The sequence below is a fragment of the Anomalospiza imberbis genome, chromosome 30 (genome assembly GCF_031753505.1).
Source record: "Anomalospiza imberbis isolate Cuckoo-Finch-1a 21T00152 chromosome 30, ASM3175350v1, whole genome shotgun sequence".
Taxonomy (NCBI): Eukaryota; Metazoa; Chordata; class Aves; order Passeriformes; family Viduidae; genus Anomalospiza; species Anomalospiza imberbis.
The window spans coordinates 684,170-708,772 of NC_089710.1; the positions used below are offsets into that span (position 1 = coordinate 684,170).

Here is a 24,603-nt window from a genome sequence, read left to right on the forward strand (position 1 = left end):
GTGCTGGAGTCTGTTCCAGGAATGTTTGGTTCATGGTTATGGTTGTGCACCCAGTTTGTCTAAGGAGAAGCAGGAGATGAGGCTTTTCAGCCTTTGCTTTCCTTCTTCTCCTCTGAATCTGTTACATCCCTGTTGGAGAATGTTCAGTTTCCCCTGAATGTTAAAGAGACCATCTTTCTGGTATTTAATTTGGTAAGCTTTCTCTATACAGTCTGCAGCTTCTCTAGAATGAGGGCTGAGATTTCTAGAAGGGCTGATGAGACCCCTGACCCAGGAGTAGACCCAGGCGTGAGAAATCCTGAGTGGTGTGGGAAATGGGCCAAATCTTAAAGGAGTTTTCTGACCCTATAGTCTGGGACTTTCCATGTGAACAAATTCAGAACCCAGCTGAGGTGGCAAAGTACCTGAAAGAGAAGTGCCATGATACCCCTAAGGAGAAAAAGATCATTGCAGTGAGCTGGGCCCTGGCATATGCTTATCGCACTCTGCTAGGTCCTGTAGGGCAGCAGACAGAGGAAGGGGGACAGGGAGATAAATCAGCAGCGATCCCAGTCACTCAGGCTGCAGCCAACAGCCCAGGCTCGAGGCCAGCAGCTAAACCAGACTGTAAGCCTCAACCAATGGCTGTTGCTACCAGCACGAGAAGTGGAAAGTGCACAGACAAGACCGATCGACCAGTGGATGACGATGATGATTATGATGCAGAAGAAGGACCCTCAACGCCTCCTGACACAAAATCAGGAGTCAAAGAAACTGGTACAAGATCAGAAGCCAATATTGAGTCCTTTTCCCTAAAGAACCTCCGTGGCCTAAGAAAGGATTACACTCGACAACCTGATGAGTCTATAATTAGTTGGTTGGTCCATCTTTGGGATGCTGCAGGAGAAGCTACAATTCTGGACGGCACTGAAGCGAGGCATTTGGGATCCCTGTCACGTGATCCTGTCATGGACCAAGGAATGATGAGGGGGGCTAAACCTCACAGCCTCTGGGCACGGGTCCTGGAAAGTGTAGCACAAAGATACCTGTGTGCAGATGATCTTTATATGCAGCAGACCCAGTGGAAGACTATAGAACAAGGGATGCAACGCCTGAGAGAAATGGCAGTGGCAGAGATTATCTTCTCAGATGACATAACAACTAGGAATCCAGACATGGTACCATGTACATCTGTGATGTGGCGAAAACTTGTACGGCTGGGGCCACATGAATACGCTTCTGCTTTAGCAATAATGAAGCAGGATGAGACAGATGAGACCGTGCTCAATATGGCCAAGAAGCTCTGGGCATATGCAGATGCTGTGCATGGCCCAACAGACGCCAGAATTGCAGCAGTGGAAACACGTCTGCAGAAATTAGAAGACAAGATAGAGGAGAATAACAAGAAACTCAGGGAGGAGATTAAAGAGGACCTTCTCCAAATGTCGGCAGTACAAATTAGAGGCCCTGGTATCCAACGCAGACGTTCCCCAGATGGGGAGAGAAGGTACACCCCACGAGCTGAGCTGTGGTTCTTCCTGAGTGATTGCGGAGAAAACATGAGGAGATGGGACGGAAAATCTACTGCTGCTCTGGCACAACGGGTGCATGAATTGAAGGAAGGCAAGACTCAGAGAGGAAGTTCCACCAAAAGGAAAGCAGCTCCAGTTGCCCACAGCCAAGCTGCCAGGTATGACGATGATGATGATGATGATGACATGTCCGATCCCCTTGAAGGAAGCTCTAAGACATATGCTCAATGAAAGAAGGATAAACAGGCTTAGAGGGGCCCTGCCTCTAGCCAGGTAGAGGTGAGGGAAAACTGTGTTTTCTGGACTGTGTGGATTCATTGGCCTGGCACATCAGAACCACAAAAATAGAAGGCTTTGGTCAACACTGGTGCACAATGCACATTAGTCCCATCGAGACATGGTGGGGCAGAACCTGTCTCCATCGCTGGCGTGACAGGGGGATCACAGGACTTTACCTTGGTGGAAGCTGAGGTGAGCCTGACTGGAAATGAGTGGAAAAAACACCCTATTGTGACTGGCCCAGAGGCCCCATGCATTTTGGGCATAGATTACCTCCAAAGGGGGTATTTTAAAGACCCAAAAGGACTCAGGTGGGCATTTGGGATAGCAGCTGCAGTGACAGAGGGCGTCCAGCAATTGAACACCTTGCCTGGACTGTCCAAGAATCCAACTACAGTAGGACTTCTGAAGGGAGAAGAGCAAAGGTACCAATTGCCACTTCAACAGTGCATTGACAACAGTACAGAACAACTTGAGATGCTGTGGTTCCCATCCATAAGATGATTTGAGAGCTGGAAAGCCAAGAAGTGGTCAGCAAAACCCACTCACCTTCAACAGCCCCATTTGGCCTGTGCGTTAATCTGAAGGACAATGGAGATTGACAGTGGACTATCGTGCCTTGAATGAAGTGACTCCACCGCTGAGCGCTGCTGTACCGGACATGCTGGAACTCCAGTACGGGCTGGAGTCCAAGGCAGCAAAGTGGTACGTCACTGTTGACGTTGCTAACGTGTTTTTCTCCATTCCACTGGCAGCAGAATGCAGGCCTCAGTTTGCTTTCACCTGGAGGGGCGTGCAGTACACCTGGAACCGACTGCCCCAGGGGTGGAAGCACAGCCCCACCATCTGCCATGGACTGATCCAGGCTGCACTGGAAAAGGGTGAAGCTCCAGAACACCTGCAGTACATCAATGACATCATTGTGTGGGGGAACATGGCAATGGAAGTATTTGAGAAAGGAGAGAAAATCATCCAAATCCTCCTGGAAGCTGGTTTCGCTCCAAGAAGAGTAAAGTTAAGGAACCTGCTCAAGAGATCCAGTTCTTGGGAGTGAAGTGGGAAGATGGACAGTGTCAGATTCCTACGGATGTCATCAACAAGATCACAGCTATGTCCCCACCAACCAATAAGAAGAAAACACAAGTTTTCTTAGGCACCATAGGCTTTTGGAGAATGCACATTCCTGAGTACAGTCAGATCGTGAGCCCTCTTGACATGGTCACCCGCAAGAAGAACGAGTTCCACTGGGGCCCTGAGCAGCAACAAGCTTTTGCCTAGATTAAGCAGGAAATCGCCCATGCACTAGCCCTTGACCCAGTCAGGACGGGACCAGAGGTGAAGAACATGCTCTACTCTGCAGCCGGGAACAATGGTCTGTCCTGGAGCCTTTGGCAGAAGGTGCCTGGGGAGACTTGATGCCGACTATTAGGATTTTGGAGTCAGAGCTACAGAGGGTCTGAAGCCAACTACACCCAACAGAGCATGAAATCTTGGCTGCCTATGAAGGAGTCCAAGCCACCTCGGAGGTGATTGGTAAGGAAGCACAACTCCTCCTGGCACCCCGACTACCGGTGCTGGGGTGGATGTTCAGAGGAAAGGTTCCCTCCACCCACCATGCCACCAGTGCTACATGGAGCAAGTGGATTGCTCTCATCATGCAGCACGCCCATATTGGTAAACTGAATCGCCCTGGGATTTTGGAAGCAATTACAAATTGGCCCCAAGGTGAAAGTTTTGGTGTCACAGATGAAGAACAAGAACTAGTGACACAGGCTGAAGAAGCTCCACCATGCAACCAACTGCCAGCAGAAGAAAACACGCTACGCTCTTTTCACTGACGGTTCCTGTCACATCGTAGGGATGAATCGGAAGTGGAAAGCAGCCGTATGGAGCCCCACACGATGGGCCACAGAGACCACTGAAGGAGAGGGTGGATCAAGTCAACTTGCTGAACTCAAAGCCGTTCAACTGGCCCTAGACATTGCAGAAAGAGAGAAGTGGCCAAAGCTCTACCTCTACACTGATTCATGGATGGTAGCCAATGCTCTGTGGGGATGGCTGCAGAGATGGAAAGCGGCTAACTGGCAGCATAGAAGAAAATCAATTTGGGCAGCTGAAGAATGGAAAGACATTGCTACCCGGGTAGAGAAACTACCAGTGAAGGTTCGCCACATAGATGCCCATGTCCCCAAAAGTAGAGCTAAGGAAGGGCACCAAAACAATCAGCAGGTAGATCAGGCTGCAAAGATAGGGGTGTCAAAGATAGACCTAGATTGGGAACATAAGGGGGAGTTGTTCCTAGCACGATGGGGCCATGATGCCTCAGGCCATCAGGGCAGAGATGCAACTTTTAATTTGGCACGAGACCGAGGGGTGGCTCTAACCATGGACAGTATTTCTCAGGTTATCCATGACTGTGAGACGTGTGCTGCCATCAAGCAGGTCAAGTGGGTGAAGCCCCTATGGCATGGTGGGCGGTAGTCCAAGTATGAGGAGTCCTGGCAGATTGACTGCATCACACTGCCCCAGACATGCCAAAGCAAGCGCTACGGGCTCACAATGGTAGAAGCCACCACGGGATGGTTGGAGACCTCCCCTGTGCCTCACGCCACTGCCCGGAGCACCATCCTGGGCCTTGAAAAGTAAATCCTGTGCAGATATGGTACCCCTGAGAGGATTGAGTCTGACAACGGGACTCATTTCAAGAGCAGCCTTATCAACACCTGGGCTAGGGAACATGGCATTGAGTGGGTGCACCATATCCCCTACCATGCACCAGCTGCAGGCAAAGTGGAGAGGTACAATGGACTGTTAAAAACCACCTTGAAAGCATTGGGTGGGGGATTTTTCAAAAACTGGGAGCAGCATTTAGCAAAGGCCACCTGGTAAGTTAACACCCAAGATTCCACCAGTGGAACAGGTCCTGCCCAGTCTGAGTCCCTGAATATAGCAGATGGAGATAAAGTCCCAGTGGCACATATCAGAGGTTTGTTAGGGAAGACAGTGTAGATCAATTCTGCCGCGAGTACAGACAAACCCATTTGTGGGATGGTTTTTGCTCAGGGACCAGGTTGTACACGGTGAATAATGCAGAAATATGGAAGAACACGATGTGTACCCCAGGGAGATCTGATTGTGGGGTGAGACTCATATGCAAATATCACTGTTTGTTGGATGTTACTGCCACTGTCTTTACATTAAACCACACCGACATGAGACAGAAGGAAATGTGTAAGTGTCAAAGGTTTGAGCAAGTGAGATGGAAGGAAATGTGTGTCAAAAGTTTGAGCAAGTGAGATGGAAGGAAATGTGTCTGAGTAAGTGAAAGATGGAAGTTTTTACTTGATGAAGTTTTTACATGACGTTTGGTAGTATGTTGATGATTTGGAGATAAGGGGTGGAATGTCCTAGGGTGACGTTATGGTGCTTGCATCCCCAATCGTGTGTTCTGTTTATTCTTGATGTTATGTTCTGTGCCTTCAGGACTGGCTCCAAAAAGTGAAGGTTTGTTTTGTCTTGTTATCAGCCGGCTCACCTCTCCCCAAAGTCTGTGTCTAGGAGAGGCTAGGGCTTGCTGGCTTTCTTGCTTGCTTGCTGGCTTGCTTGCTTTCACTTTTCTCTTGCTTTTGCTTCTTGATTTTGCCCTTGCTTTTGCTTATTAGTTAGTTTAGCTAGGCAATCCAATTTTTTCCCTGGACTGTTTTTTTTCTTTCCCTTTCCTGAATACCATTTGAACCTGCTCAGGACTGGGACCTGGGAAACACCAAGACACACCGAGAGCCAGCATTTTGTGACCTGCAGCAGCCACCCCCAGTGCCGGAGACCGATAACTGGGCAACCACTCCCAGCAGAGACTTCCTGAATTTGTCACCTCTTCAGAGCGTAGAAAGACTTTTTGTCATCTGGTGTTGCTCATTTTTTGTGCTGGGGAGTGCTTTGCCTGCTCAATAAACAGGTTGTTTCCACTACTCTCTGAGGAAATTCTTCCTGAACCAGGTGGGGGAGGGCCCGTGGGGGTTTGCTTTCTGGGGGCTCATTCTGAAGGTTTTCTCCCAAATTTGCCCAAAACCAGGACACATTACTACATCAGCAGGCTGTTCTTTGGTGAGATCCAGCAGGGCCCTGTTCAGCCTGTGCTCAGCAAACTGACTGGCCATGAGCCACTGGTGGATGTACCTCACCATGGCAGGCACCTGGCGAAGGCACAGGGAGACTTGGAAAGCTGCCAGAGGGAGGAATGTCCCCAGCTTCCCCAGAGAAGTGCTTCCCTTGCCACCACACTGCCATGGCCTCAAAGGCTTCCAGTGACCAGTAGGCATGGCTTGGGAGGCCAAGCAATTCCTGGGAGGATCAAACCTTTGCCACAGGCTGCTTACTTGCTTTGGATTGCAAATCCCCTCCTCTACGAGCATATCCAGCAGGGCAGCACAGGTCTCCTGTGCAGGGCCAGCTCCAGGGCCTTCTTCCTCTTCCTCCACCCAGGCCAGCTTGGGCACTCTCAGGGGTCTCTGCTCCATGTCAGTGACTGGATTTGTGGCTACTTGCAGGAGAGATGCCTCGGAAAAGCTCCGAGTCAGCAAGGCCTGCAGTCGTGCCTGGAAGGCACCTTCAAGAGAGAAGCCTCAGGAAGGCTACAGGACAGCAAGTCCTGCACTCTGGTCTCGAGGGCTCCTGCCACAAAGACAGGAGACTCCTGTTGACGATTGTGGTCTGGCCTCGAGGGCACCGGTGGCAGGGATGGGAGATGCCTCTGGGGCACCAAGTCCCACAGTCTGCCCTCGAGGACACCTGCAGGAGAGAAGCCTCAGGAAGGCCACGGGTCACCAAGTCCTGGGGTCTGGCCTCGAGGTCAGCTGCAGGAATAACGCCTCGGAAAACTCCAGGTCAGACATGAACGAGTGCGCTGTGCGGGGGCTCCTCACGGCACCGCTCTGTCCCGTCCTGTCCCATTGTGTGCTCCGAGCACTGTGGCGTGGTCTTGTCACCGCCAGCTCCTATGTCACCCCGTGTCACAAAGGGCCCTTGGACACACTGTCCCATTCCATGCCACGGTGACCGTGCTGCCCCGTGTCACAAAGGGCCCCTGCACACACTGCCCCCTGCCCTGGGGCTGCCCCCAGCCCACCCAAAGTGGATCAGATTGGAAGGAATCCCTCACCCCAAGTGTCTAAGACAGCCCGACAGGATCTTTAGGAACGGCTCAAACCATCAGCAAACCCTGCCCTGCTCTGCGGGCTCAGGGCAGCAGAAGGAGCCCCCAGGGCTGCCGAAGCAGCCGTGCTGGGAAGGGCACGGGGCCTTCACAGAAGCTGGCACGGCCTCCTTGGGACACGTCCCGGCTGGTGGCCATCCTAAACCCGCAGGTGTGACACAGACAAGGAACGTGTGGATCAGGGCAGGAATGCTGCTCTGACCCCTGGGGCCTGGGGAGCGCTGACATCAGCAGGTGTGGCAGGGTCCCTGCCCAAGCAGACCTGCCACCCCCCGAGCCCTGGCAGCACCGGTGCCCGTCTCCTGCCCCAGAGACCTGTGCCCGTGGGGGGCTCCTGTGCCAGAGGGAGCCAAAGCCCACGTGCATTGGGGGCTGCGCTCCTGCCTGCAGGGGCTGTTGGCAGGAGCACCTGGAGCAACGCTGGCAACACTTGGTCTCTGTCAGAAGCTCTTACACCATGCTGAAATTATTTTCTCATTGCAGTTATTGCCTTCAGCACAAAAACACCTTAGCGGCGAAGGCAAAGAAGAATCTGGCAATGAAGAATCCTCAGTTCAGGAAAGCTTTACTTCCCATTGCTCAGCTCAAGTAGTTCCAAAAAGTTGCCAACTTCCCAAATTAATTGGGATGGCCTGAGGAGGTGAAGAGTTGGAATTTTGCTTCCCATCTCAAAGCAGCAACTCATTTGCCTTAACCTCATCCACTGAGAGTCACTTTACAGAACATAACACTACAGAAAAAAAGGGAAAAAACAAGGGCCATTCTTTGGTTTTCTCTGTAGGGATGATAATATCCTAATTCTCTTAAGAAATAAAAGCTCTCAAGAAATGAATGTCCACTCAGTGGTAGAAAAGCAGCTCAAAGAATTGAGTAGATGGCAAAAGGGCTAATCCTCCCCCTGGTACAGAGATCTGAGTGGCCAGTAAAGTACAGCTCTCCCCTCTTGTTCCCTGCAGGAGAATCAGGACCATGAAGAGGAAAAGTCACAGTTATTCTTTCTGCCCTCCCTAACCAAAGCTGTGCCAAAGAACAGATGCTGCCTTCAAACTGACTCAAATTCCAGCCTAGACCTCTCACCTTCCAGACAACTCCTTCTCCAACACCCCACCAGCGCCAAGCCCCCCAAACTCCTGCACAGAAGCCCTCAACACCCCGCCAGGAGCCCCAGCTGTCCCCGTCCCTCCGCAGAGCTTTCCCACCCTCCAGCAGATGCCCTGGTTCCCTGCAGGTGCCGTGGGATGGCACTCAGGAGGATCTGCTCCAAGGCCTTCCCCTGGAGCACGCTCAGGCTGCCAGGCCTATGGATCCTGGATCATCCTTCCCACCGAGCCTTCCTGTGCACGGCTGCTCCATTTGCACCTTTGTGCTCAGCTCGGACTTCTCCACTTCACCAGGAGTGCTGGGAAAGGATGGAGAGCAGCCTGGCAAGCTCTTTCTGCATCTCCCTCTTTACCCTGGGGGGGGTAGAACATTCCACAGGAAAGCAACTGGTGTCACAAGGAGCGGGTGGCCTCAGGCACCTTTGGGGATGGAACAAGGCCTTGGTTTGACATGAGTAAGCACAAGCAATTCACATGAGTAAACAAGTAATTAGCACAGACATGCCTAAGTACTTAGCACCAGTTAGCATAACAAAAACCTGGCAGGCCTAACTTGACATGAGAGTGACCTGACAAAAAGCTTTAGACACAGTCTACCAGAAGAACTAAGGGCAAGTGTGGAATCAGCCCTGTGCAGGGAAGCCGTGAGGAAGACTTTGTGCTGCTTTGGGGCATCGAGACCGCTCCTGGCCAGGGCCTGGACATCAGCTTCAAGTATGGGAATCTGACACAATGTATTTCTAACCGCCTGCCTATGGAATCACCTCAGCAGTGTAAAGATGGATGGTGTTTTTGATACAACTCCGACATCAACCCACTGAAATTTATATGTGGCAGAGAAACACTTTAGTGGGGTGCAGACCCCTGCCCACCTGCCAGGTCAATAAAAGGGCTTTTGGCTGACAATGCATTTGTCTGCTGATTTGTTTGAATGAGGGAGACCCCTCAGGAGTGCTGTATCCTGAGGGAACACCATTGGCCTTGGCCTGTAGGCACCTGCACAAGCTTAAAATCAGCTGCCTCAGCTTCCAGGACCTCTCTTGGCCGGCATCCTGACGTGGATGCAGGACTGCTGTGAGGCACTGCTGGGACCCAGCGGGACAGGACCGGCTGTCTCGTGTCCACGTAGCACCCCTCACACAGCCAGGGCCATCCCAAAACCAGACAAACACTCACGTGTCAGCACAGGGGAGCAAGGAGCACTGGGCTCCTCTCAGGGTATCTCAGCTGGGCTCGCTCCACAACACAGCCCCATTTTAAGGCCTGCTGATGCCCAGCTGCCAGAAATGCCCACCTTGTTCTCTCCAGGGTGCACAGGGAGAGCCAATGAGCAGGACGCCTTGGGAGGCAAACCTTCCCAGCCTCTTCTGAGGCCAGGGACACACCAAGATCAGCCAAGACTCTCCACGCTGCCCGGCCCACCCAGCCCAGCTCTGTGCTGGCCCTGGGCCACAGCAGCTTCCACCAAGCAAGAGCCACATGCACATTGCCAAGAGTTGAAACACAGCAGACAGGGAAGAGGTGAAAAGTGTGTGTGTAAAGGCCTTTTAATTCACAGCTCTCAGAGAGAGCTCTGGGGCTCACGGCTGGACAGAGACGCTCCTGCTCATGCCTCTGTCCAAAGGGGGGAACACACCCTGCTGCAGGTACTTGGGTTGGTCTCAACAGGTCCAGGCGGATGCCAAACCTGCTCTTCACAGCCTTCTCCCTTGCCCTGCCCCTCTGCCAAGTGCAACGGGCCTCAGGCAGTGAAAGGACCACAGAGAGCCAAAGGGGGACCCTTGCACCTGCCTCGCTGTGAGCTCCCTGGGAAGCACTTTCCTTGAGAAGCAAGCCCCTTTCCTCCAAAGGCATTTCCCCAAATGTGTAGCTGTCCTGGGGAACACCAACACACTCTCAAGAAAAGCTGGCAAGGCTGAATGACTTCAGGTCCTTTCAGGACAGGCACTCCAGCTGTAGCTCGTATTCCCCCAAGTGTGTTTCCAGGTGGAGGTTCAGAGGGGCAGCCCCAGGCCCTCTACAAACACAAGCTGCCTGCTGCCTCTTCACCTGCCTCAACTCCTGCCTGCGGTCACTGCAGCAAAACCAGGCTGTTCCAGCCAGACCACAGAGCCCTGTTCCCGCAGGACGCTCTTGCCAGCACCTTCCAGGACTCTCCGCTGTGCATGCAGCACTTTTCATGCCAGCTCTCAACAGTGGGATGTGAGGGGCAGCAAGGACAAATGTCACAAAACTGTGTGACACTCCAGATCCTCATGGAGCCAAGGGGCCAGTGTGACACTGTGGGGCCTCATGGAAACAAGAGGCCATTGTGAGCCTGCAGGGCTGTAACACCCCAGAACACTGAAATGCTGGGGGTCACCAAAGGTTTCTTTACTTGAGTTTGGTGCACAGGAGAAACACCAACCAGATATTCTCACTGTGGCCAGATGAAAGAGTTTTCTTGGTAGGAAGAGACCCAGCTCTTTAGTGAATGGCCCACACAGGGATTGAACCCACAACCTCGGTGATACCAGCACCATGCTCTAACCAATGGAGCTAAGAGATCAAAATGACACAAAATTTTACCGACAAAATATAGACAATCAAGGAACTTGAGCAAAGGGTTTCATACAACATCCACTGCAGCAAAAAACTCTTACCATAGCATTACTTTGTTAACTTAGCCCACTTTACCTAAAAACCTTTAACCCTTACGATGATAAGTTACCCAAAAATGTTCCAGGTAAGCAGGATTAGAAGAAGAAGAAATAGAGAACAACAGAAAGACAGAAGATCTGTAGAAAGACACACACATAGATACAAACTGCTCAGGTTCCAGCACCATTAACAGAGGAACCCCAGGAGAAGGCAGGATCCAGACCATGGGCTGGCCTCGTGCTCCGGCTTTTAAACCCCTGGGCCTTCATGGGCCCGCCCCTGGGGTGGGACTGCCAGTTGCTTGTCCAATCATAGCCAGGGAAGGCACCAGCTGCTGGTGTGTGATTGACTGACAGCTGGGCCAATCAGAGCTGGGTTAGCCCTGCCTGCTGTGTGATTGACGGACAGCTCAGCCAATCAGAGCTGGGTTAGCCCTGCCTTCTGTGTGATTGATTGACAGCTCAGCCAATCAGAGATGGGTCACCACCACCCTTTCCATGTGATTGACAGCTGTGCCAGGCCAGGGCTGGGGGAGGGGCTCTGTCCCACCACAAACCAAGGCCTGACCCGCTCCTGGTCCCACACGGGCATTCCGAGCCTCCCAAGGTGTCTTGGGACATTGATCTCATCCAGCCTCTGACAGCGACCACGGTGACACTACAGAACCTCATGGAGCCATGGGTCAGTTGTAACAACGCAGGTCCAATGACACCATGGTGACACTGGGGAACCTCATGGAGCCATAGGTCAGTTGTGACAATGTGGGTCCAAGGACACCGTGGTGATGCTACGGAATGTCATGGAGCCGTGGGTCAGTTGTGACAATCCAGACCCAAGGAAAACATGGTGGCACAATGGAACCTCATGGAACCATGGGTCTGTTGTGACACTGTGCTGCCTCATGGGATCAAGGAGACCATTGTGAACACGGGGGCCCCGAGGAACCAAGGGTCCATGGTGACCTTGTGGAGCCCGCAGTGTCACAGAGGAGCCGTTGTGACACAGCGAGGGCGCATGGAGCCGAGGGGCCATTGTGACACATCAGGGCTTTGTGGAACCATGAAGCCATTGTGACATTGCAAGGCCCCGTGGAAGCACAGGGCCATTGTGACACTGCAGAAGCAAGGGGAACATTGTGACACTCCAGGGCCTCATGGAACCAAGCAGACCATTGTGACACTGTGGGGTCACACGAAACCAAGGGAACATGGAACAGGTCTGGCTGGCTGGGCTTCCTGGAGACCACCTGAGAGGTCCAGCTGACCTTGGCATGTCGATGGCTGCTTCTCACCTGCCCCTGAAGCACTGGGGCTCTGGGCTTTCCTTCCTATGGGAGAGAACTGTCCTTCTCCTCCAGGGGCCTATGGCCAAAACCAGGTTTCCTTCTCCAAATTTCCTTATATGCAAAGATTGTTCCCAGATGAAATCTGCCAGGAGAAACAGGTCTGGCTGCCCTGGCCACCCAGGGGCCACCTCTCATCTGCCTTTGAAACACTGGGACCATGTACTTTTCTTTCTTATGGGAAAAAAACATCCATCTTAACCAGGCACCCATGGCCAAAATTGGGCATCTGCCTCCAGAATTCCCTATATCCATGGATAGCTCCCAGACAAAAGCTGCCAGGGGAGACAAGTCTGGCTGGCCTTGGCTTCCTGAGGGCTGGCACTCATGTGCCTCTGAAACACTGGGGCTCTGTGCTTTCCTTGCTAATGAAAAGAACTCCTCTTCCTGTCCGGGCGCCCATGGCCAAAACTGAGATTCCACTTCCAAAATGCCCTGTGTCCAAGGATAGCCCCTAGACAAAAGGTGCCAGGAGAGACAGGTCTGGCTGGCTTGGCCTAAGGATGGCCACCTTTCATCTTCTTCCAGAACACTTGGGTTTTGTGCTTTTCTTTCCTATAGGAAAAAAAACATCCATCCTGACCAGGTGCCCATGGCCAAATTTAGGATTCCACTTCCAAAACTCCGTACATCCAAGGATTGATCCCAAGTGAAAGCTCCCCAGAGAGACAGGTCTGGGTGCCCTTGGCCTCTTGGGAGCTGCCTCTCACCTTCCTCAAAACACTGGGGCTCAATGTTTTCCTTCCTATGGAAAAGAGCCATCCTTCTCAAGGTGTCCGTGGTCAAAATTGAGATTCCTCCTCCCAAATTCCATACATCCAAGGATCCCTTCATGACAAAAGCTGCCAGGACAAACAGGTCTGGCTGGCTTGGCCTCCCAGGAGCCACCTCTCTCCTCTTCTGCCTTTGAAACACTTGGGCTCTGTGCTTTCCTTCCTGTGGAAAAGAACTGTGCTTATCTATGCAGAAATGGCTGAAATTGGTGTTCCACCTCCCAGATTCCCTATATCCAAGGGTTGCTTTCAGACAAAAGCTACCAGGACAAAGAGGTCTGGCTGGCCTAGGCCTCTGGTGCCCACGTTTCATCTGCCCCTGAAACACCGGTGTTCTGTATATTTTGCTATGGAAAAGAATTGTGCTTCTCCTTCAGGTGTCCATGTCTGAAATTGGGATTCCACCTCTAAAATTCCCTATATCCAAAGGTTGTTCCCAGCCAAAATCTGCCAGTACCATCCATTCTGGCTGGACTTGGCCTCTGGTGGCTGCCCCTGCCACACTGGGGCTCGGTTCTTTCCTTCCCATGGAGATCACTGTGACATGGTGGGGACCTCATGGAAGCAAGGGGATCATTGTGGCACCACTGAAGCCCATGGAACCAAGGGGCCATGGTGACACAGCGGGGCTTCATGGACCCAGAGACCATTATGACTCTGTGGGGCCTGATGGAACCATGGAGGCCATTCTGACCCTTCAGGGCCTCGTGTCACCAAGGGGGCATTGTGACACCTCAGGGCCTCATGGAAGCAAGGGACCATTGGGACACTGTGGGGCTTCATGGAACCAAGGGAACATGGAACAGGTCTGGCTGGCTTGGCCTGCCAGGGGCCACCTGACAGGTCTGGCTGATCTTGGAATGCCAAGAGCTGCCTCCCATCAGCTCCTGGAGCACTGGGGCACTGTGCTTTCCTTGCTATGGGAAAGAACTGTACCTCTTTTCAGATGCCTATTGTCAAAATTTGTATCCTCCCTAAAAAATTTCCAATATGCAAGGGTATCTCCCAGAAAAAAAAAAAACTGTCAGCTCTAGCTGACCTCTGGCGGTAACCTCTCATCCACCCGGGGAAACAGTGGAGCTCTGTTCCTTCCTTCCTGTGGAAAAGAACCTGGCCTTCATGTCCAGGGTCCATGGCTAAAATTAGAGTTTGGCCTCCCAAATTCCGTATCTCCAAGGATCGCTCCCAGACAAAAGGAGCCAGGACAGACAGGTCAGGCTGGCCCTGTGCTCTGGTGATTTTCTTAGATGATGAGCTGAATGTTGTCATTTGAAAACACCTTGGAGAGCACCCAGAGATCTCCCAAGGTGGGATTTTGAGGCCTCGGGCACATGACCACTACATACAGACAAAGGAGCTCTGTGCTCTGTGCTGTTGTGGTGGTTTTGCATCATGGAAGTGATGTCCTGAGAGAAGCTGCTAGCAGTTTCCTCTGTGTCTGACAAAAACCCAATCAGTAATTAGCTTTGAGAGCTGACAATCTGTTAAACCACTAAGGAAACTGCACACGCCTCTGTGAAGACACAAGTTAAAGATGAGAAAGCCTGGCTGGGTCTCTTTCCCTTCTGGCCAGCAAAGAGGTGACCAGGCCGGCCCAGCCCCCGTCTCAGCCAGGCCAGGCCGGGCGGCTCCTGCCGTGGGGCCGGGCCCCTTCCCAGGGAGCCGCCAGGCCCCATCGGCTGCCGGGCAGGGCAGGGGAGGCCGCGGGGCCGAGGCCGGGCCGGGCCGTGGCTGCGGTTGCTGACATCTGGCCGCTACCGAGCCCTGCCCCGCCGCCAGCCCGGGCCCAGCCAGGATCCGCCGGGCCCCAGGAGCAGCCCCGGGCCGGGCCGGCTCGGCCAAGGTTCTGCCGCCCTTGGGGTTCGCCCGCAACCAGCGGGCAGGGGAGGAGAAGCCATGGGCCCCGGCCGTGCTGCTGCTGTGCTCTGGCCTGGCTGCTGAGATCCTGGCCCTGCCCCAGCGCGGCCCAGCCTGACACAGCCCCAGCGCAGCCGCTGCAGAAACCTCCATGGTAAAACAGCTCCGGCCGCAAGTACCGAGCCCGGCTGGGGTCACGGAACCATCTGCAGGCCCCGGCTGAGATATTGACTCTTCCAGTGCTTCCATCCTCCCTCGAGTGAGAGAAAAGGACAAAGTGCAGGCACACACAGGAGGAGCAACATGAAGACACCGAGGTCAGTGAAGAGGAAGTTGAGGCCCAGATGGGAGGGATGAGGAGATGCCTTGATCTTGGGGCTGAAATCCTCTGGTAAAGCTGTGGAGAAGGATGTAATTGATACATCAGACTCTCTTTTTCCCTATAACACATTGAAAATAACTGGGAGATGACTTGTTTCAGCAAAGGCCTCCATGCTAATATAAGCAAATGTTGCAGTAGCTGTGATCCCATGAGAAGTTTGAACATTGAAAGAGAGCAGAGTGATGAGAACCTATGCCCCCAGGGAGAGAAGAAGACCTCTGTTTCCAGAAATGAAGATGATTTAAGAAATAGATGAAGAGAACCTTTTCTCTTAAACAGCTCATCTGTAAACTAATACCCCATAAACACAGCTGTGGGAAAGGCTGTGAAAAAATGAGAGGGACTTCACGATTCCAGGTTTTTACAGGCAGCTGCTATTCATGGAAATGAAAAGCCATGAGACAACTGTTTTCTAGTGGAGAAGTCCCCATAACATTTACAAGAGGAACTTCTCTCCCTAAGTGAACTGAAGAAAGACTATTCTAGAGGTGGAAAACTGACTGAAAATTTTATGTTTTGTCTCTTTTCATTGTCAGGTTGTATGGAGAGAGGAAGTGTTCTGAAAGTTTTGTTCTGATTCTTATTACTCTTTCTTTTAGTTACTGTTAATAAAGTTTTCTTTATACACTTTTAAAGCTTTGAGCCCACTTTGCCTTTCTCCTAATCCTATCTCAGAGCAGGAAATTAGTAAGTATATTCTAGTGAGTGCACTGGTGATTAGCCAACACTGAACCCACCACAGTAATTAACACATCGGCTGAGAAATCTCAAATTGGCGAAGCAAAGCCAATACAAATTCTTCCTGATGAATTGCCTCAGACAAGAGGGAAATCAAGGCACAGCCATGGTTTCTCAGGATTTGTTTGTTCCTCATGAACCCCGTGGTGCATTTGGAGCTGAGCCCTTGAACCTCAGGGCCCAAGAGGAGATTGCACAAACCTTTCCAGGAGTCAAAGGCAGAAGAAAACCCCAAAGTGTCTCAAAGCATTAATGGGACCCACTGAGGTCCATCCCCAACACAGTCTCCTCATGGACTCCTTGGAGGAGAGAACTGGAGGCCAGGATGGCACAAAAACCTCTCAGAGACTCAAAATATCACAAAAACCTCTCAGTGTGGAAAGGAAAATCCAAAGTAACTGAAAAAAGTTGAGTATCTCAAAGCATCAATGAGCCCCACTGAGTGTCAGTGCAAAGCTCTCAAGGGACTCGTTAAAGCAGATGATTGGGGCCATGATTGCACAAAGCAGATAATTGGGGCCATGATTGCACAGACCTCTCACAGAGTCTGGATCAAAAGGGAAACACCAAGTACCTGAAAAGAACTGAAGAGCCTTGAAGCATTTATGAGCCCCACTGAGTGTTGTTCCTGACAAAGCCTCTCCAGGGACTAATTGCAGCAGATAATTGGAGGCCATGACTGCACAAAGCTCTCAGAGACTCCAAGGCAAAAGCCAAAGCCAAAGTGCTTTGAAAAACCTGCAGTCCCTGGGAGCATGAAGGAGCCCCCAGGGCCATTCCTGAGCAAGGCTCCCCAGGGACTCCTTCCAGCAGATCCTTGAGGCCACTGGGATGTGGGCTAGGGGGGCATGCTGAGGGCAGGACAAGGGGCTGACAGTGCCCAGCCTGGCTGGGGCTGTGCCAGGAGGCCCCAGTGCCTCAGGACAAGGTGTCTCCTGACAGCCCTTGGTGGCACACACCCTGCTGTGCCCCAGGGCACCAGGACTTGGCTTCTCTTTGTCCCCAGCTGTCATCAGTGCCTCCAGTTCTCTGCTCTGCCTGGGGCCTGGGGACACTTTCTCAGTCGTGTCCCTCAGTGGGACCCATTAAAAGTCAAAGAAACTTTGGAGCTGGATTCTGACTTGGAGCTCTGGAGAGGTTTCTGCAGCTCCCTCTCAGGGCCTGATGTTCAGGGCCTGAGCACAAAGCCCCAGAGGGTCATTAAAGTCCTTGTGCTGTGTCTGTGCTGCTGAGCTGGGCCGGGCTCCTGGCACAGAGGGTGATCCTGGTAACCAAGGAGAGCTTCAAAAGCACATTTCCCTGGATGAGCAGCTCTTCTCCCAGCCCAGCAGGGCTGGGGCACTGCCTGCAGCCAGCCCGGGCACAGCACAGAGGCACAGAGAGCTTCCATCAGTCAGGGCTGGGAAGGTGCTGAGAAGTGCCTGGGGCAGAATCCCTGGCAGCCCTTGGCACAGGAACCTCTGGCTGCAGGACAATGCAGCTGCAGCTCCTGGAGTGATCTCCTACAGCTGGAACATCCCAATGCCCACAGACCCTGTGAGTACATTCTCTGATCATCTCTTGTGCAGAGCAGCCAGGGGTGCCCAGGGCTGTCCTGCAGAGCAGGGTCCTGCAGCCCAGGGCGCTGTGCTGGGCCAGGGACTCTGCTGCCTGCCAGGGACAGCTCTCAGCCGGCCCGGGGAGCTGCTCCCAGCGCTGGGGGACAAGATGTGGGGGGAAGGAGACAGCTGGTAGGGTTTGGATGTGTTCTCCATGTGTGGTGAGGATGCTACATTGTTCAGGACTGCTCCCAGCACGGCATTTAACTGCAGAACTTTTCCAAGTATATTATATGGGAGCTCAGCAAGGCAGGGGCTGCATAAAAGGGAAAATCCTGCTTTTTTAATCTACTGATCTGTGTGGATTGGATGGGAAATTGTACATAGATATTCATCTCTCAGTTCAGGCTGAGAAAAATTAAAAAGTTTTCTCTCAGGAGTCAATAAACCAGGCATTGACAGAAATCAGCACAGGGCCCCTCACAGGCAGCATCAGTGCTGCTTTTCCAGCCTCCTCAGGGTTGCTCTGGCGTTGCCATCAGAGCCTGCAGAGCCAGAGCTGCCCCTGGGCAGTGCCTGAGCTGGGAGGGGTCTGCAGGGCAGAGCTGAGCCTCCAGGGCTGGGCTGGGCTCTGGCAGCACTGGCAGGGCCCAGCCCTGGACACAGGGAAGCAGCTGCTGGCAGGGACAGCTCCAGGCAGCAGAGCCCTGGGCAGGCAGGGGCGGGGAAAGTGTCCCCAAGCTGTGCTGGGATATTTAAAGTCCTCTCCAAACCCAACTATTCCATGATTACTTCTATTACAGATCCCCATGTGTGGCCACAGCCAATGTCCAACAGCAGCTCCATCAGCCACTTCCTCCTGCTGGCACTGGCAGACACGCGGCAGCTGCAGCTCCTGCACTTCTGCCTCTTCCTGGGCATCTCCCTGGCTGCCCTCCTGGGCAACGGCCTCATCATCAGCGCCGTAGCCTGCGGCCACCACCTGCACACGCCCATGTTCTTCTTCCTGCTCAACCTGGCCCTCAGCGACCTGGGCTCCATCTGCACCACTGTCCCCAAAGCCATGCACAATTCCCTCTGGGACACCAGGACCATCTCCTACTCAGGATGTGCTGCACAGCTGTTTCTGTTTTTCTTCTTTCTTGGATCAGAGTATTTCCTCCTGACCATCATGTGCTACGACCGCTACGTGTCCATCTGCAAACCCCTGCACTACGGGACCCTCCTGAGCAGCAGAGCTTGTGTCCACATGGCAGTAGTTGCCTGGGCCAGTGCCTTTCTCACTGCTCTGCTGCACACGGCCAATACATTTTCCCTGCCCCTGTGCCATGGCAATGCCCTGGGCCAGTTCTTCTGTGAGGTGCCTCAGATCCTCAAGCTCTCCTGCTCCAAATCCTACCTCAGGGAACTTGGGCTTCTTGCTGTTAGTGCCTGTTTGGTATTTGGTTGTTTTGTGTTCATTGTTTTCTCCTATGTGCAGATCTTCAGGGCTGTGCTGAGGATCCCCTCTGAGCAGGGACGGCACAAAGCCTTTTCCACCTGCCTCCCTCACCTGGCCGTGGTCTCTCTGTTCCTCAGCACTGCAGCATTTGCTCACCTGAAGCCCCCCTCCATCTCCTCCCCATCCCTGGATCTGGCCCTGTCAGTTCTGTACTCAGTGGTGCCTCCAGCCCTGAACCCCCTCATCTACAGCCTGAGGAACCAGGAGCTCAAGGATGGCCTGAGGAAAATTATCATGAATGCTTTTCAGAAGCAATAAGCTGCCATTTTTTGTATAACTCTTACAGTGGTAGTCACTACTGCTTACTCTGTGTCCTGTGTTTTTTGCTGCTGGCACAGGTATTATATTTTTTGAGAGTTTGTTCACTGGAAAATCTTTGTCTGTACCATTTTTAATTCAGTGTTTGCCTTTCTAGTGTGAACCAGAGACTGTATAAACCAGGAGCTGTACTACCTATGTGCTTACACAAAATAAAGAACTCGTTATTGCCATGTGTACCTGACATCTTTCCTCCCCGGCTTCTCTGGAACTGCCAGGTTGGTGCCTCTGGGCAGAGCTGGGGGAGAAAAGTGAACCCCAGTGCTCCTCACTGCCAGGGAGCCCCAGGGCTTCTCCTCTGTAACCCCCCCTTTATTCACTTCCACACTACCCTTCAGAACCCCTGTGCTGGTTTAAAGCCGCAAGGCTCTGTCAGCTCAGTCTCTGTCCTGCTGTACGAATGTCCAGGGACTGCAGGCAGGGACAGGCTGTGGGTACTGCTGAGACAGAGCTGGGCTCTGCAACAGCATTTCCATTGTGCAAGGGCATCTCCCCAGTGCAGGGCCTGAAACCTTCAATCTCCTCCCCAGTTTGCTCTCCAGGATGTGCCCAACACAGCACCCAGGAGAGGAAACCAGCAGTGACCAGCAGAAGTGTGGCAGTGATGCGGGTGGGGGCTGTCCCATCAGTGCCCTTGCACAGCCATCGCTGCTACAGCAGTGGCCTCTCTCCCCAGGTCACAGAGGTTGTTCTTCCCTCCATGGAGGGACATACAGGGACCGGGTCAGGAGTCCGTGTTTGCAGTGCACAGACATTCCACATCCCTGAACATCCTGTGTGTGTGAGGGGACATAAACCCAGTGAGCACAAACACCTTCAGCTGCTCCTGGAGCTTCCAGAGAGCAACGTCCCCTGGGAGCCCCTGAGTGCAGGGCTGGGATGAGCTTCTGAGCACAGAGCTCCCCGTGTCCATCCCTCCAGCTGTGGGACACCACAGGCAGGGCAGGGCAGGGTGACACCCGCAGGGCTAAGGTCCCTGCCAGGCTCTGGTAGTGGCAGCAGAGCCCAGGGAGCCCCTGCCTGTGCTGCAATGAACGGTGTGTGTGTGCAAGGGAAGGACTCGTGTCCCTGGACAGCCCTGGGACTGTGAGCAGGGCAGGAGCCCAGCTCAGGGGTGAGCACCTGACAGAGCTCTGACATTTCTGGCTGTGCCCATAAGAGAAGAGTTGGGCAAGGTGACTGTGGTTAAACCCCTCTGGCCATCAAGTGACAGCCAAGTGTCTCTGTTGCTATAAATAAAAAATGATCCAGCCAAATTAAAAAAATAATTTATTTTAGCAATAGAGATCTAACTTAGCCAGCCGCACGGAAAAGGACAGTGCCGAGCCCGGGATCGGCGCTGGGTGCAAGACACAGAGATCAGCCTCAGCAGAGGTTTCACTCTATGCCCCCACACCACCATCCTGGTACAAGCGATTTTTATAGGGAAAATGGGAAAATTTTGCCTGAGGCCAGGATTTCGGCATTCAGTCCTTTGTTTCATTTAAAGTCCCATAAGTTGATGAGATTTCCTTCTTGGCGACAAGGCAGAGAAATTCAAAGTCTGGTGTCATGGAAACTCTTGATGAAATTTACGGGAACAGAGTATTCACATGTATCGGCCCAGGGGGGGATGTTCCTGATGGTGATCAGCGCCTGGGTGTCTCCATATCGCTTCAGATAAGGCCCATCTCCTGGTGAGCTACATCCCCTTGCTTGTAAATCAGGTTTTAACACACACTCAGTTTTGCCTGAGAAGGGAGGCTTTTAATGCCAAGGGTACATCCTAACAATTATTTAACATTATATATATATATATATATAATATGAAAAAAAAAATGGCGTGAATTATACCTGTTACATATAACAATCCCCCACCTTTTATATTAACCCATTAATTCGCGCCTTACTTATTATTTCTACTAGTTTCTATAGTTTTTATTTTATCTTACGGTTACAGAGCCTACAACTTCTGAGTATTCTCTACCTTCTCTGCTGAGACAGAAAGTTCCAATTTCCCGTTTATCCAACACCCACCAATCCATACAGTACGGTTACATTTGCTACAGGTTGGGATGGAAATTTCCCCTGGGCTCTTTCAGTGCAATTTATGTGCTGACTGTCCATTTTCGAGGTATTTTAATTTTTCCTTGAATTTATATGCCCCCTGTTGAGTGTTAATTTTAGAACAAGGTTTATTAGGCTTACCCTTACTGCAGTTCCATGGGGTCAGGGGCACTGGGCCTCCTGGGTACCTGCCACCGGATTCCCCTGCTTCAGGGTTAGGAAGGTTACTGAGGCATGTGGCTAGACTCAGGCTCATCAGGATTACTCCCACTGCTAGGATTCCTCTGCCGTTCCCTGCGCCCACTGGGGTGCCTCCAGCGGCAGGGTAGACCATCTTCTTGGCAGCAGGAATCTTCGTCAGTGGTTTCGTACCAAGACCGAGCTGCATACTTTCGCTTAAAGGTGTCTCACCAGCATAATTCAACAGGATCTGCACTGCAGGGTACGTTGTTCCACCTACGGCACTCAACAGTAATGATTTTAGCTTTTCTTTGTAATTTCCCCCTCAATCCATTCTGATATAGACGAAACCAAATTATTGAATCCAATTGAATCAGTCTCAGCCTGGTGGCCAATACCAGAAAATGGCTAGTCAGGTTTTGTTCTTGTTTAAAGCACTTTGCACACAGCCCACTGGGTCTTATTCCTCTCCGACAGTGAACAACCCACTTCTTTAACAGTATTCGTGAATGAAATATGCAAAGGGGTAACAGTTACAATCTGGTACAGAACATCTGACCAAGTTACTCTCGGTCATTTACTAGGCCAGCGCAAAGTTATCTTCAAATCTCCAGGGGAGGAGGTGACTTTCCACTCCAGGGCTTGGTCTTGAAGGTCAATTTTTTTCACCCTTGACACGTGTGTCCACCCCTTCTCTGCAGTGCGTATAGCAGTGTCTGTAGTTAGAAGAACGATATAGGGTCCCTCCCAATGAGGGGATAGTGGAACTTCTTTCCATGTTTTTATGAGAACCCTGTCTCCAGGCTGTATCTTATGTATTGAGAAGCCAAGGGGGCTGTGCTGCATGATTACACCCTGCTTTCGCAATTCCTCGAGATTCTTATTTAATGTTATCAGGTATGGTTGTATTTGCCCATCCTCTAATTTCGGATGCCCTACAGGCATACCATGAGTATAAGGATTCCATATAACATCTCAAAAGGTGAAAGCCCCGTTTCGGAATGAGGCATAGTTCTTATGTTTAATAAGGCCAATGGGAGACATTTTATCCATGACATTTTTGTTTCTAACATGAGTTTGGCTAGTTGGGCCTTTAATGTTTGATTCATCCTTTCCACTTGCCCAGAGCTCTGAGGGTGCCACGGGGTGTGATAATCCCATCTGATACCTAAGGTATCTGCCAATTGTTTAATAATTTTTGAAGTAAAATGTGTTCCTTGGTCCGAATCAATGTAGCTTGCTAACCTGTATCGAGGTATAATTTCCTCCAATAAGAACTTTGATACTGTCTGTGTTGTAGCCCTGGAGCTTGGAAAAGCCTCCACCCAGTGGGTTAGTTTGTCTACTATGACTAGTAAAAATTTGTATCTCCCAACCTTAGGTAGATCAGTGAAATCTACCTGGATTCTTTCAAAAGGTTGGTAAGCTGCCGGGCGACTCCCCAGTGTTAGTTTCCGGGAGTTTGCCCTATTTATTTTTCTGCAGATTATGCACCCCTGTACCTCTTGCTTAGCCAGTTCATATATCCCTTTACAGCCAAAGAATCTCAGGAATTGCTTGGCTAGTGCTTGGGCCCCCCAGTGTGTTTGTTGGTGCAATCTCCTTAGAATCTTCCTAGTGTATCTTTCTATAATAATTCCCTCCCATCTGGCAACTTCCACTTACCTCTTTCCAGACGCCCCCCAATCTTCTGATAATCTTCTATCTCCTTTTTAGAGGGTTGGTGGGACGGTTCCTGGGTTTCCTCCCTTTCAGCCTCCGGGATACTTACCTTTAACAAAGCTGCCCTTTTTGCCTCTTTGTCGGCTAAGTTGTTCCCCCGAGTTCGGAAGTGCATCCCGGCTTGGTGTCCTTTTACATGGACTACAGCAACTGCCTTTGGCCCTCTGATAGCTTTTAATATTTGTTTAATTATTTCTTCATGAATTAGCCCCTTTCCCCAGGTATTTAGCAGTCGCCTTTCTTCCCAAATTTTCCCAAAGGTATGTACTACCCCAAATGCGTATTTGGAATCAGTGAAAATCGTCCCCTTTTTCCCTTCAAGTCCCAGCAATGCCCTGTATACGGCATATAGCTCACAGGCTTGAGCCGACCATCCCGCATTCAGGGGTCCGGACTCTATCACTTTTCTCGTTTGCCTATCAATGACCACATACCCCGACTTTCTTTTGCCTTCTATTACCCTTGCAGAACCGTCCACAAACCATGTTTCCCCTTTCTCGAGCTCTTCTTCTTCTAAATCCGGTCTTATTTTGGTTTGTAGCTCCACCATTTCAACACAATCATGAGACAGGTCTCCTGGAGCGTCCCCAAATAGGAATTGGGCCGGGTTTTGTGCTGGGGTGGTTTTTAGCTCCAAGTCGTGGGAATGAATTAAAATGGCTTCGTATTTCAGAAGCCTAGCGTCTGTCAGCCACTTGTCAGCTTTTTGCTGTAAAATGCTTCTTACGTTGTGGGGGGAGTAGATGGTCAATGAAGCCCCGAACGTTATCTTTTTGGCTTCTTCTACCAATATTGCCACGGCCACAATTGCTTGTAAGCAAGTGGGCCACCCCCTGCTGACAGGATCCAGGAGCTTGGATAGGTATCCGACCGGTTTCTTGGCCCCTGCCCGGTCCTGAGTTAGAACTCCATGGGCAGTATGATTGCTAACATTTACAAAAAGCTGAAAGGGCCTTTTTATATCAGGGAGACTCAATACAGGGGCTGCCATAAAGGTCTCCTTTAATTCCTTGAAGCCTTCTTCATCTTGTTCGGTCCATTTGAGCCTATCCGTGGTAAGTTTGTCATAGAGAAACCTTACCTTTTCACTGTATCCTTCAATCCATTGCCTACAGTAACCCAAAAGTTCCAGCAACTGCCTAACCTCCCTTTTTGTTTTTGGGGGAGGCAGTGTAATTATTCCGGCCACCCGGTCTGGATCTAATTTGTTTTTCCCTTTTGTTAACCAGTGCCCTAAGTATTTTACTTCGGGCTCCATGAATTGTAATTTGGACTTTGATACCTTCAACCCCCGCTTTCCCAGGAAATTCAATAAAGCTATAGTTCCCATTTGTACCTCCTCTTCATTAGAACCAGCTACCAATAAATCATCTACATATTGTAACAGTTTGGTCCCAGGAATTGGCACAAATTCACTAAGCAGTCTTTCAAGGGCCTGTCCAAAAAGATTAGGTGAATCCACAA

General features: G+C 51.5%; 2 protein-coding genes across 7 annotated transcripts in view; both read left to right on the forward strand.

The window, feature by feature from the left end:
* LOC137463838 (zinc finger protein 420-like) overlaps positions 1-24,603 on the forward strand; it is a 426,927-nt gene that overhangs the window by 150,484 nt on the left and 251,840 nt on the right. The window lies entirely within an intron of this gene.
* Positions 18,544-19,137, forward strand: LOC137463842 (olfactory receptor 14J1-like). Its single transcript, XM_068175235.1, has one exon. It carries the CDS (start codon positions 18,544-18,546, stop codon positions 19,129-19,131), a length of 588 nt encoding a protein of 195 aa, XP_068031336.1. The 3' UTR covers positions 19,132-19,137.

What these genes read in the sequence shown, in the direction of transcription:
- LOC137463842 (XM_068175235.1), top strand. Translation starts at nt 18,544, where the DNA reads ATGTGCTACGACCGCTACGTGTCCATCTGCAAACCCCTGCACTACGGG.